Source organism: Phaseolus vulgaris, chromosome 1, assembly GCF_051622355.1.
Source record: "Phaseolus vulgaris cultivar YP4 chromosome 1, ASM5162235v1, whole genome shotgun sequence".
NCBI lineage: Eukaryota > Viridiplantae > Streptophyta > Magnoliopsida > Fabales > Fabaceae > Phaseolus > Phaseolus vulgaris.
Window position 1 is genome coordinate 22119659 of NC_143498.1, and position 12332 is coordinate 22131990.

Genomic DNA, 12332 nt, shown 5'->3' on the forward strand with positions numbered 1-12332 from the left:
AAGCAGTGTAGGATGAAAAAGAAAAGGAATAAGGTGTCATATGATCAGTAGCACCAGAGTCTATAATTCAGATATTTTCAGTACTAGAAGCATTAAAGGATAAGAAACTAGAACTCTTACCACTCATAGTGAAGGAACAATAGCTAGATGTCTTACTAAGGGAGTCCATGAGACCTCAAAACCAACTAAGTTTTGCATATTGGCAAAATTTGGTCCTGTTCACACAAAAAAAAACTCGCCAGAAAAATTTTCAGGTGGCGGTTTTCAGTGATCGGCGGTGGTGTTCGGCAGCGGTGGTCGCTGGCGGTCAATGGCGGTGGCAATAAGGTCAATGGTGCAAGGTGGTGGTCGATGGAGAAAAAGATAAGGAAAAAAAGTTGCAGCAATTAAGGCTGTCCAAAAAAAATAATTGCAGCAATGAAGGCTGCCCAGAAAAAAAGTTGCAGCAATGAAGACTGCTAAAAAATTATTGCAGAAGCAGAGTCTCCTAGATCAAGAGCTCTGATACCAAGTTGAAAGAAATAGATGGAATGTATTTCTGATATCTCTTACAAATGTGATTACAGTCTTTGTTTATAGATTTTTTACAACCTAATTAAGGAAAGAAATAATAAGTAATGAAAGTCATAAATAATTGGTGTTTAAAGCTGTACAAATCAAATCAAATCAAATCACTAACAAATCTATCCTAATAAATATAGAATGAAATTTGCACTTAATTACAGCATAATTATCCTGATTATGCAACACTTCTAAAGATAAACACGTATTTTGTATTCGAGTCGAAAAAGACCCCTCCAATCGGTAGGTGAACGTCTATGATATTTTATCCATGGACGATTCCCCTGGTTGATATACAAATATCTACAATAGGATCGAGTTAGAGAGTGTTTTGAGGGTTGGACGGAAACTCAATCACGAATATGACGTGTAAGACTCCAAATAATTAACTAATAAATATGACAATTTAAAGACCGCAATCCATATGGTTACTTAGAAAAATTATCTAGTTAACTTATTTTGCCTCATTAACCCCAAAGTAAGGCTGAGAAAGTCAGGAGGTTAAAATAAACTCTCCCCAATTTCAGGGAGGATATTTTGTCAATTTGTATTTTCTACCCAAAACTCTTTAATGAACTTTCTACCCGAAACTCCTTAATATAAATGCGAAGGGAAGAGTGTTTAATGGAAAGGGCGATTCTTTTTTCTTGCTTAATATAGAGAAAATTAGAGAGAGATAAGAGTTAAGAGTATGAGATAAGATAGATTGTACTTCTGGAAGAGTGGATATTTATAGGTTGATCAGGTGGGTATCCTTTGAGTGGACTATTATGAATCATTTGGATTAGCCATATAACTGCTATTTATTGTTTTATAAATAGTCTCATTTAAGGTTGAATAATTAGGTCATTTTATTTATGTACCGGTACGGGGGAGAGATCGGGACCCACCCGGCTGCCCGATGCCGTGTCAGCCTGACCGAGACCATGAGAACCTGGCCAAGACCTTTGAAGACTTGGCCGACCGGCCGGGGGCCGGAACCTTTGAAGACTTGGCCGACCGGCCGTGGGCCGAAACCTTTGAAGACTTGTGCCGAGAGGCCGAAGCCTTTGAAGACTTATGCCGAGAGGCCGAGACCTTAGAAGGCTTGGCCGAAACCGCCAAAGACCACAGGGATTTGGCCGATGGCAGACCCGCACCGTTGGAATTTGGCCGATGGCCGAACCCCATTACAATTAACGCTCAGACCGAGATCAGTGAAGCTAATCCATCATCAAGAATTAGGTAATGCAACCCTAAGCGGTATCCACCTCGATAAACGGGCCCAACAAGGTAGGCTCACTAGAATAATATAAAAAAGCACGCATTTCAAGGAGTAAGGTATGTCATTATTACTGTTCACCTACCTGAGAGCTAACCACCCGCTTTACTGACTTGAGCGTCAGAGTGTCTTCGCAGGTACCCCCACCATCCGGTGTTCACCCGACGACCGAGTCCCGAGTGCCGAAAGATAAGCAGAAGGAAGAGAAGGATCCCAGTTCATCACTCAGCCACCTGCCCGACCGAAGGAAGGAGAAGAAGACTTCAACAGTTCTCTAGGTCCCATCTCCCTAGCAGGAACAATTGGCGCCCACCGTGGGGCCGAGGGAAACTAGCTGAAGGAAAAAAGTAGATGGTTTCGACAAGAAGCATGGAAAGGATGACTGAAGCCGACCAAACAATGCTGCTGCTATCTCTCCAGAGGGAGATGGCCGAAATGCGAAGAAAGGCCGAGGAGGCCGCTCAGAAAAATGAGCAAGAGCTGCAAGTTCTCCGCAGGGAGAACGAAGATATGAGAAAGAAGCTGGGGGAGGGAGGACCCTCTGTCATACCGACGAACGTGGTCGGCAAGTCCTACACCTCTCCCCCCAACCCGGATGTGGCCGAGGGGACGAGAGGCCGACCCCCTCCCCGCGAGACTGAAATGGGCGACGAGTCATGCCTAATCAAATCCACCCGGACTACCCTGACGGCCGACCCGAACCGCCGTCACCCCTTTACGAACAACATCATCGAAGTCCCACTTCCTGAGAAGTGGAAGGGTTTCAACCGAGACCGATATGACGGGTCCACCGACCCGGACGAGCATATGGATGCCTACACCACCCATATGAGTCTCTACACCTCGGACGACGCCGTCTTGTGCCGAGTGTTCCCCACATCCTTGAAGGGTGCAGCCCTTAGCTGGTTCACCAAGCTCTCACCCAACTCCATCGACAGCTTTGCCACGCTCGTCGCAAAGTTCGAAACACAGTTCGCGACCAGCCGGCCGCATCATCTGACCTCAATCGCCCTGGTAGGCATCCGCCAGGAGAAGGGAGAGTCGCTGAGAGCCTTCGTGGATAGGTTCAGTAAAGTTGCGATGAGCATCCGAAATCTGAGTCCGGATGTCGCCATGCACCACATGCTGACGGCCCTGCGCCCGGGGCCCTTTGCCGACAACCTATGCATGCAACCGGCCGACAGCCTGGATGAGCTGAGAAAGAGAGCCGCTAAGTACATGCAGCTGGAGGAACTAAGAGAGTTCCGCAACCAAGCCCGTGCCGAGGCCGGCGGAGAAAGGAAGGAAGAAAAGGACCGCCAGGCGCGGCCGACACAGAGAACTGACCGGCGACGGGAGAATCGAGATCGACTGATTCGATTCTCGAGATACACGCCGTTGACGGCTGAGAGAGGGAGGATCTTGGACGAGGCCCTCAACGCCGAGTTGATCCCTCCCCCAAGGAAGGTAGCCAGCCCAAATAATGCCGACTGGAGGAAGCAGTGTCGGTACCATCAAAACACCGGACACTCGACCGACGAGTGTCAGGCCCTCAAGGATAAGATCGAGGAACTTATCCAGGCTGGGCATCTCCGCCGTTTCGTCAGGAATGGCCGAGACCCACCCGGCCGGGCGGATCCACCCAGGCGGACGAGGTCACCCCAGCGCGGCCGAGAAAACCAAAATAACAGAGGCGACCGGCAACCTGCAAGGGCCGACCCCCCTCGAAGGGACGATCCCCCAAGGGAGGGCGATAGGAGAGGTAACCGAGAGGTTATCAACACCATAGCCGGCGGTTTCGCCGGGGGAGGAAGCACAAACAACGCCCGGAAGAAGCACCTCCGGGCGGTACACCAGGTAAACGCCGTGGCGTTCCGACCAAGGATGCCACCCATCACGTTCACGGACGAAGACTTTAAAGGCGTGGACTACCGCCAGCAAGACGACCCGATGGTGATAGCGGTCGACATAGATCGATTCACCATAAGGAAGACCTTCGTGGACCAAGGAAGTTCGGTAGATATCCTCTACTGGAAAACTTTCAAGGCCATGAGAATGACCGAGGCCGAGATGATGCCATACGACGACCACGTGGTAGGGTTCTCGGGCGAGAGAGTGGGTACCAAGGGATATATCGACTTGTACACCACCTTCGGAGAGGGGAAGAACACCAAGACCATCAAAATCCGGTACCTGGTCATCGACGCCAACACCTCCTACAACATCCTCCTCGGCCGACCATCCATCAACCGGCTGATGGCCATAGTATCAACCCTCCACCTCGCAATGAAATTCCCTTCAAAGACAGGAGACATTCTCACAGTCCACGTGGACTAGAAAGAAGCACGAGAGTGCTACGCCGAGAGCCTGCGGGTGGAGCCTCTAAGGGCAGACACCTCTCCCCTTCGGGCGAGAAAGTCCTCCCGAAAGGACCGCTCCCCCAGGAAGGATCGGCTGAGAGAGGCCCAGCCAACCGTGGCACTAGTAGACCTTGATCCCGGGGCAACCGAGGATAGGCTAGAGGCAAGAGAGGAGCTGAGGAGGGTCCCCCTCCTCGACGAAGAGCACAGCACGGCTGTAGGGACAGCCTTGGCGGCGGCCGAGGCCGAGGTCATGCACGCCGCGCTAAAAAAGAATGTCGACATGTTCGCATGGACGCCGGCCGACATGCCGGGAGTCAGCCCGGATGTCATCACCCATCGGCTGTCCATATTCAAGGAAGCCCACCCGATCTCCCAAAAGAAGAGGGACTTGGGCGACGAAAAATGACTCGCGGCGAAGGAGGAGGCCGGAAAGCTCCTCTCGGCCGGATTCATAAGGGAGGCCCGATACACGACATGGCTGGCCAACGTCGTCATGGTTACCAAGCCTAATGGTAACTGGAGGATGTGCGTCGACTACAGAAACATCAACAGCGCATGCCCGAAGGACACCTACCCCCTCCCGAACATTGACCGCCTGGTGGATGGGGCGGCCGGCCACAAAATTATGAGCTTCCTGGATGCTTACTCTGGCTATAACCAGATAAGCATGCACCCGCGGGACAAGGAGAAGACGGCCTTCATGACGGCCGATGCCAACTACTACTACGAGGTCATGCCGTTCGGCCTCAAGAACGCCGGGGCGACCTACCAGCGCCTCATGGACAAAATTTTCAAGGGTCTGATAGGCCGGGCGGTAGAAGTCTATGTGGACGACATAGTCGTGAAGTCCGACTCGTTCGAGCAACATCTGAAGGATCTGGACGAGGTCTTCAAGGCCCTTAGGGGAGTCAACATGAAACTCAACCCCGAAAAATGTACCTTCGGGGTGGAGGGAGGAAAGTTCCTAGGCTTCATGCTCACCCACCGAGGGATAGAGGCCAACCCCGACAAATGTCAGGCCATACTCAGCATGAGAAGCCCGAACACCGTGAAAGAGGTACAGCAACTCCTAGGAAGGCTGACCGCCCTCTCTCGGTTTGTCCCCCGCTTGGCCGAGAGGACGAGGCCGATCGTTCAGTTGCTCCGAAAAGGTAAAAAATTCGTCTGGGACGACCAATGCGAGGAAATCTTCAAAAAATTCAAAGAGTTCCTCACGTCTCCGGCCATCATCCAGAAGCCGAGACCCGACATCCCAATCCTGGTATATCTAGCAGTCTCGGAAGAAGCAGTCAGCGCTGCCCTAGTGCAGGAAGCCGAGGGCGAGGAGCGACCCATATACTTTGTCAGCCGAACCCTCCACTCGGCCGAGACCCGATATCAGATGATTGAGAAGGTGGCCCTCGCACTCGTCCTCACGGCAAGACGGATGCGCCCTACTTCCAAAATCACTCCATAAGAACCGACTACCCTATTTTTAAAATTTTATCTAAACCGGACCTTGCAGGGAGAATGATAGGATGGTCGGTCGAACTCTCCGAGTTCGACATACGTTATGAGCCGAGGGGCGCCATCAAGTCTCAATGCTTGGCCGACTTCTCGGCCGAGCTGACACCACTGCCCACCCTCTCGGCCGGTTGGACTCTCTACGTGGACGGCTCCTCAAATAAAACAGCGTGTGGAGCGGGAGTCGTCCTGGAGGGGCCGGGCGATCTCCTCTTGGAACAAGCCCTCCAGTTCGGATTTCGGGCGACCAACAACCAGGCCGAGTACGAGGCCTTGCTGGCCGGGCTGAACCTAGCCTACGACATGGGAGCGCGCGAGGTTGCATGCAAAAGCGACTCCCAGGTGATGGTCGGCCAAGTTAATGGAGATTTCGAGGTTAAAGAACCTTTGCTGCAGCGATACTACCACGCGGCCAAAAACAGCATCGCCTGCTTCAGCAAAGCACCCTTGCAACACATACCGAGGGAGGACAACAAGAGGGCCGACATCCTGTCCAAGCTCTCGGTCACCAAAAAGAAGAGCCATCAGAGGTCGGTCATACAAATATGGCTGAGACACCCAACTGTGACGGAGGCCGAGGCCGAGTGTCTAGCTGTAGAAGAAGAGGCTGAGACCGACAGTTGGATGACACCCGTCATCCAATACCTGACAGACGGCACGTGCACGGCCGACCAAGAGAAGGCGATGAAGCAACAATGCGCCCGGTACACCATGATCAACGAAGATTTGTATCGGAGAGGCTACTCAACCCCCCTGTTAAAATGCATAACCAGCAAAAGGGCCAAGTATATCCTGGCCGAGATCCATGAAGGAGTCTGCGGAAATCATGCCGCGGCGAGAACTATGGCCGCCAAGGTCTTGAGAGCCGGCTACTACTGGCCGACCGTACAGGGCGACTGTGCTGAATATGTGAAGAAATGCGCCAAGTGCCAAGAATTCGGCCCCCTCCTCCACACCAGGCCGGAAGAACTGCATAGCATCATCTCCCCGTGGCCGTTCGCCATATGGGGGATGGACATTATCGGTCCATTCTCCCCTGGGAAGGGGCAGACCAAATTCCTCCTGGTGGGAGTCGACTACTTCACAAAATGGATCGAGGCCGAGCCCCTCGCCTCCATCTCGGCGAAGAACGTACAAAACTTCATATGGAAGAGCATTGTCTGCCGATTCGGCGTCCCACACACAATAGTGACAGACAACGACCGACAGTTCATCGACCGAGGCCTACAGTCCTTCTATGACGACTTGGGCATCAAGTCCATCACGGCCTCGGTAGAACACCCACAAACCAATGGGCAAGCCGAGGCCGCCAACAAGGTCATACTCAACGAGCTGAAGAAGCGGCTGGGCAAAGCAAAGGGCCGATGGACCGAGGAACTGATCGAGGTACTTTGGGCGTACAGGTGCACCCCCCAAACTACCACACAGGAAACACCCTACAGCCTGACGTACGGAACCGAGGCCATGATCCCGGTAGAGGTGGCCGAGCCCACCATACGACGGCAAATGTTCGATCTCACCCTAAACGAGGAAAGCCTAGCGGTCAACCTTGACTTGGTAAGTGAGCTTCGTGACAAAAGCAAGATTCGGGAGGCTGCCTGCAAAGCCCGGGCGTCCAGACGGTACAACACCAAAGTCCGGCCAAGAGGTTTCCAGAAGGGCGATCTTGTCTGGAGAATGCGCAGCGACGCAAGAAAAAACGAAGGGAAGTTCTCATCCAACTGGGAGGGGCCTTTCCGAGTCCGAGAAGTCGCACAAGGAGGAGCCTATCACCTAGAATGGCTTTCAGGAAAAATTGTACCGAGGACGTGGAATGCCACGCACCTCAAATTCTATTACAGCTAAAATGAATAAAATCACGCACTCTTTCCTCACCCAACCAGGGAGGTTTTAACGAGGCGTTTTCATCAAAAGTGTTGAAAATATCCTACCGAAAGTATTGGCCGAACGCCCGCTTGCTCGATTAACATCGCAAGTGCCGGCCTGCCGAATGCCCACTTGCTCGATTAACATCGCAAGTGCCGGCCTGCCGAACGTCCACTTGCTCGATTAACATCGCAAGTGCCGGCCTGCCGAACGCCCGCTTGCTCGATTAACATCGCAAGTGCCGGCCAACCGAACGCCCGCTTGCTCGATTAACATCGCAAGTGTCGGCCTACCGAACGCCCACTTGCTTGATCAACATCGCAAGTGCCGGCCTGCCGAATGCCCACTTGCTCGAATAACACCGCAAGTGCCGGCCTACCGAACGCCCACTTGCTCGATTAACATCGCAAGTGCCGGCCTACCGAACGCCCACTTGTTCGATTAACATCACGAGTGCCGGCCAACCGAACGCCCGCTTGCTCGATTAACATCGCAAGTGCCGGCCTAGCAAACGCCCACTTGTTCGATTCCAACATTCGCAAATATTGACCGATCGCCCATATTTTATTTGCTCGAATTACACGTTCACAATTAAAATGGCCGATCGCCCACATTTTACTCGCTTGAGTTTAACGCTCGCAAATATTGACCGATCGCCCATATTTTATTTGCTCGAATTACACGTTCGCAAATATTGGCCGATCGCCCACATTTTACTCGCTCGAGTTTAACGCTCGCAAATATTGGCCGATCGCCCACATTTTATTTGCTCAACTTACACGTTCACAATTAAAATGGCCGATCGCCCACATTTTACTCGCTCGAGTTTAACGCTCGCAAATATTGGCCGATCGGCCATATTTTATTTGCTCGAGTTACACGTCCACAATCAAAATGGCCGATCGCCCACATTTTACTATTCGAACCTAACATTCGCAAAATACTGGCAGATCGCCAAAGGTCTTGCTCGTATAAATTCGTAATCTTTGGCCGGTCGCCCGAATCAATGGGAGACCGACAGAGTAACTTGCAAATTTTTACGCAAAACAAAGATGAAAAGAAGATAGACCATACATTAAATGATAGAAACAGGGCGATACAACAAAAAGCAAAATAAAGAAGCCACACCCCGGCTTAGGAGGAAATTAAAAAACAAGAGCAGGCCACACCCCGGCCAAGGGAAAAACCTAGTCTTGGACTTCCAAGCACTCCCCCTCCTCAGCCTCGGCCTCCCCCTCAAGGATCCTGACCGCCCGAGCCTCCGATGCCTCCAAAGACCCCGCCTCGGCACTTGGAACCAACCGACCTTGGTGAACTTCATAGTCCATGTTAAATTCACCAGTGGCCGGCGGTCCCCCATAAAGAAAATGGGCTTGGCGCACGGCTCGGTCGAAGCACTGCTTAAGCAGCTCCTCCGACTCGTCGTAGTTCCGGTCGAGTTCAGCTTCAACTTGGTCCTTGGCAGCTTGGAGGGCGGCCAATTCAGCGGCCGAGGACGAAAGCTTCTCCTCAACCACCTTCTTCACCTCGACAGCTTCGGCTACCGCCCTCGAAGCCTCCTCTTTGGCCAAGGCCAAAAGCCGTCTCGCCTCGGCAGCATCTTTCTCAGCGAGCTCCCTCTCGGCAGCCTCCCGAGCGGCACTGGCCGATAGGTCTTCATTGGCAGCCAAAGACCGCTTCAAGTTCTCGCGAGCCTCGGCCAGATCCTGCTCCAACCGAGAGGCATCCTCGGCATGTTGACCGTGACCTTCGATCCCTTGCTCAACAAGGACAATGGACCGGCACATAAGCTCCAGCCCACTCTTCAGCAGGTCCATGGGGCCGACCGACCGGATCGACTCCCAGGTCCCCTCAGGGAGAGCCACGCGAACCCTACGCGTGAACTTGTGACTACCCCCTAGAAGATCTAGGGCCGAGATCGGCGGTCGATGGCCACCAGCTGAAGCACCGGATGCTTGCTCCACGTGCCGAGGGGAGAGAGAGCCCACCTCGACTATCTCGCGGCGGGAAGGAGGCGGCGTCGGTAGAGAGCCGGGGGAGCGGTAGGTGGTGGCAATGTTACCACCATCCCTCGCCCTTTTCTTGGACTTGTGGGAAGGGTCGGCCTGTTCCCTCTCGGCAGCAGGGGCGGCAGGAGCGTTCGCAGGAAGAACGTCGATGCTTCGACGTCCCTTTCGGTCTGCCGCCCTCTTCCGGTACTCGTCGAGGACGCTTACGCCGGCTGGTTTCTCGTTAACCATCGTAGCTGCAAACCAAAAAACACAAGTTAGAACAGCGAAACTAAATATACCGACCGACACAACAAATGACGAGCCCATACCCCTAATGGCCGCCCAACGCGCCGTCTCGGTATATGCACCGATCAGCGATCGGCAGGGAAGCTTCCTTGGGAGTGCGTCGAAGAAGGAGAGAATTTCTACCTCCTCCTCACTCCCCATCGGCCTCGGCCAACTCTTAAAATCTTTGGGCTTGGAGGTCCAATATAGGGGGAACCGAGACCGACCAGCTCGGTCAAAGAAAAAGGCCGTCGCTTCAGGCCGAATGACGACCTTGACAAACCTCTCCTTAAACCGCTTATACGAAACCGCAAAAGGGTCAAACAATACATGCCCCGGCCGCCCGGCCAAAGAAAGCCAAGAGGAGAGACGGCCGGGGTGGGAACCATAATAACAAAGAAAGGAAGACGGGGTGGGGCGAAGCCGCATGGCGTCACACAGCAAGCGAAACGCTTGAAGGGACGCCCACGTGTTTGGGTGCACTTGGGTGGGTGCCACGTTGAGCGCCCGAAGGACGCCCATTGTGAACTTATCGAAGGGAAGGGACACGTGAAGATCAGAAAAGAAACAGGTGTACATGTAAAAGAAAGGAGGACCGGCACCAGCCCGATCCATACACACCCGCTCGACCGGCTCACAAGGCAAGATCCTAAAGTAGTCTGGATCGCTAGAACCGTCAGAGTCCTCGCCCGCTTTCAAAACTGGATACTTAGCCAAAAACTTGGCCACAGACTTTTCGGTAGCATAAGTGGACGAGAACTCCACAACCTTAGGATCCACCCAACTAAGATCCACTAGCGGGACGGCCGTCGGGATAGATTCCGGCCGGTCAATGACACCGGCCGGAGGAAAGACCGGTCGACCAACGATGACGGCGGGGGAAGAGTCCGACCGGTCAACAGCGTTAACCGGGTCATCCCCCCTGACCACCTCTACCATGGGAGGCGCCTCAACCACACCAACCGATAAAGGGCCGGCGGTAGAAGATGAAGAGGAAGAAGAGGAAGAGGAAGAAGGAGACGACCCAAGGGTGGGAGAAGAACGACCGGGGGAAGGGGAAGAATGGCCAGACGAAGAGGAAGTAGGCCGAGACACGGTCGACATCACTAACCTTTGAAAAACGAGGTGAAGCTTTGCAAAAAGACCGAACGGTCACTCAGTTCTCAGAGCAGTGGGCGAGGGAAGGCTCGGCTATCAGACAAACTCACTCAGAAAATGCAAGGTCTCGACACTGTTGGAGACCCCTATTTATAGGGCCCATGGGCCTCGGAATTCGAAGCGTCGAATCAATCTCAACCGTTAGATCTCTTAGATCCAACGGTTCACAATACTTCCCGCCCAAAAAACCCCTCATTAATGCCAATCATATCACGTCACCAAGGGTCATGTCACGCCGCCCAGATCACGTCACACCTCGAGAAACGAAACAACCGCACGCCCTAAGAAGACCGGCCGAGTCCCATTATTGAAGACTCATCGGACATAACTCACGCGTCTGCCCTTGAGCCTGAGGGGCAAGTGTACCGGTACGGGGGAGAGATCGGGACCCACCCGGCTGCCCGATGCCGTGTCAGCCTGACCGAGACCATGAGAACCTGGCCAAGACCTTTGAAGACTTGGCCGACCGATCGGGGGCCGGAACCTTTGAAGACTTGGCCGACCGGCCGTGGGCCGAAACCTTTGAAGACTTGTGCCGAGAGGCCGAAGCCTTTGAAGACTTGTGCCGAGAGGCCGAAGCCTTTGAAGACTTATGCCGAGAGGCCGAGACCTTAGAAGGCTTGGCCGAAACCGCCAAAGACCACAGGGATTTGGCCGATGGCAGACCCGCACCGTGGGAATTTGGCCGATGGCCGAACCCCATTACAATTAACGCTCAGACCGAGATCAGTGAAGCTAATCCATCATCAAGAATTAGGTAATGCAACCCTAAGCGGTATCCACCTTGATAAACGGGCCCAACAAGGTAGGCCCACTAGAATAATATAAATAGCACGCATTTCAAGGAGTAAGGTATGTCATTATTACTGTTAACCTACCTGAGAGCTAACCACCCGCTTTGCTGACTTGAGCGTCAGAGTGCCTTCGCAGGTACCCCCACCATCCGGTGTTCACCCGACGACCGAGTCCCGAGTGCCGAAAGATAAGCAGAAGGAAGAGAAGGATCCCAGTTCATCACTCAGCCACCTGCCCGACCGAAGGAAGGAGAAGAAGACTTCAACAGTTCTCTAGGTCCCATCTCCCTAGCAGGAACAATTTACAATACTCGAAAGTTATGTGGTCACCCGAGTTATTGGTCGTTATCGACCAGGTTCATCTTCACCTGTCGGGGTTGTGTAATGTCAAAATGCGTCTAGAAGCAGATAGTTGACACTTGTAGTCCTAAATATAAGACCTTGATTGTTGGATGATTGACACCTGTACTTCTTCTAAAGGTAAAAGTAATTTATATTGGAGCCGAAGAAGACCCCTTCAATTGATAGGTGAACGTATGTAATATTCGATCCATGGACGATTCCCCTGGTC

The 12332-nt window shown here is 52.9% G+C and overlaps 1 protein-coding gene across 1 annotated transcript; it reads left to right on the plus strand.

The window, feature by feature from the left end:
* The first annotated feature begins 2173 nt into the window (after positions 1-2173).
* Positions 2174-4138, plus strand: LOC137815622 (uncharacterized). Its single transcript, XM_068618735.1, has one exon. It carries the CDS (start codon positions 2174-2176, stop codon positions 4136-4138), a length of 1965 nt encoding a protein of 654 aa, XP_068474836.1.
* Positions 4139-12332: the final 8194 nt, after the last annotated feature.

What these genes read in the sequence shown, in the direction of transcription:
- LOC137815622 (XM_068618735.1), top strand. Translation starts at nt 2,174, where the DNA reads ATGGTTTCGACAAGAAGCATGGAAAGGATGACTGAAGCCGACCAAACA.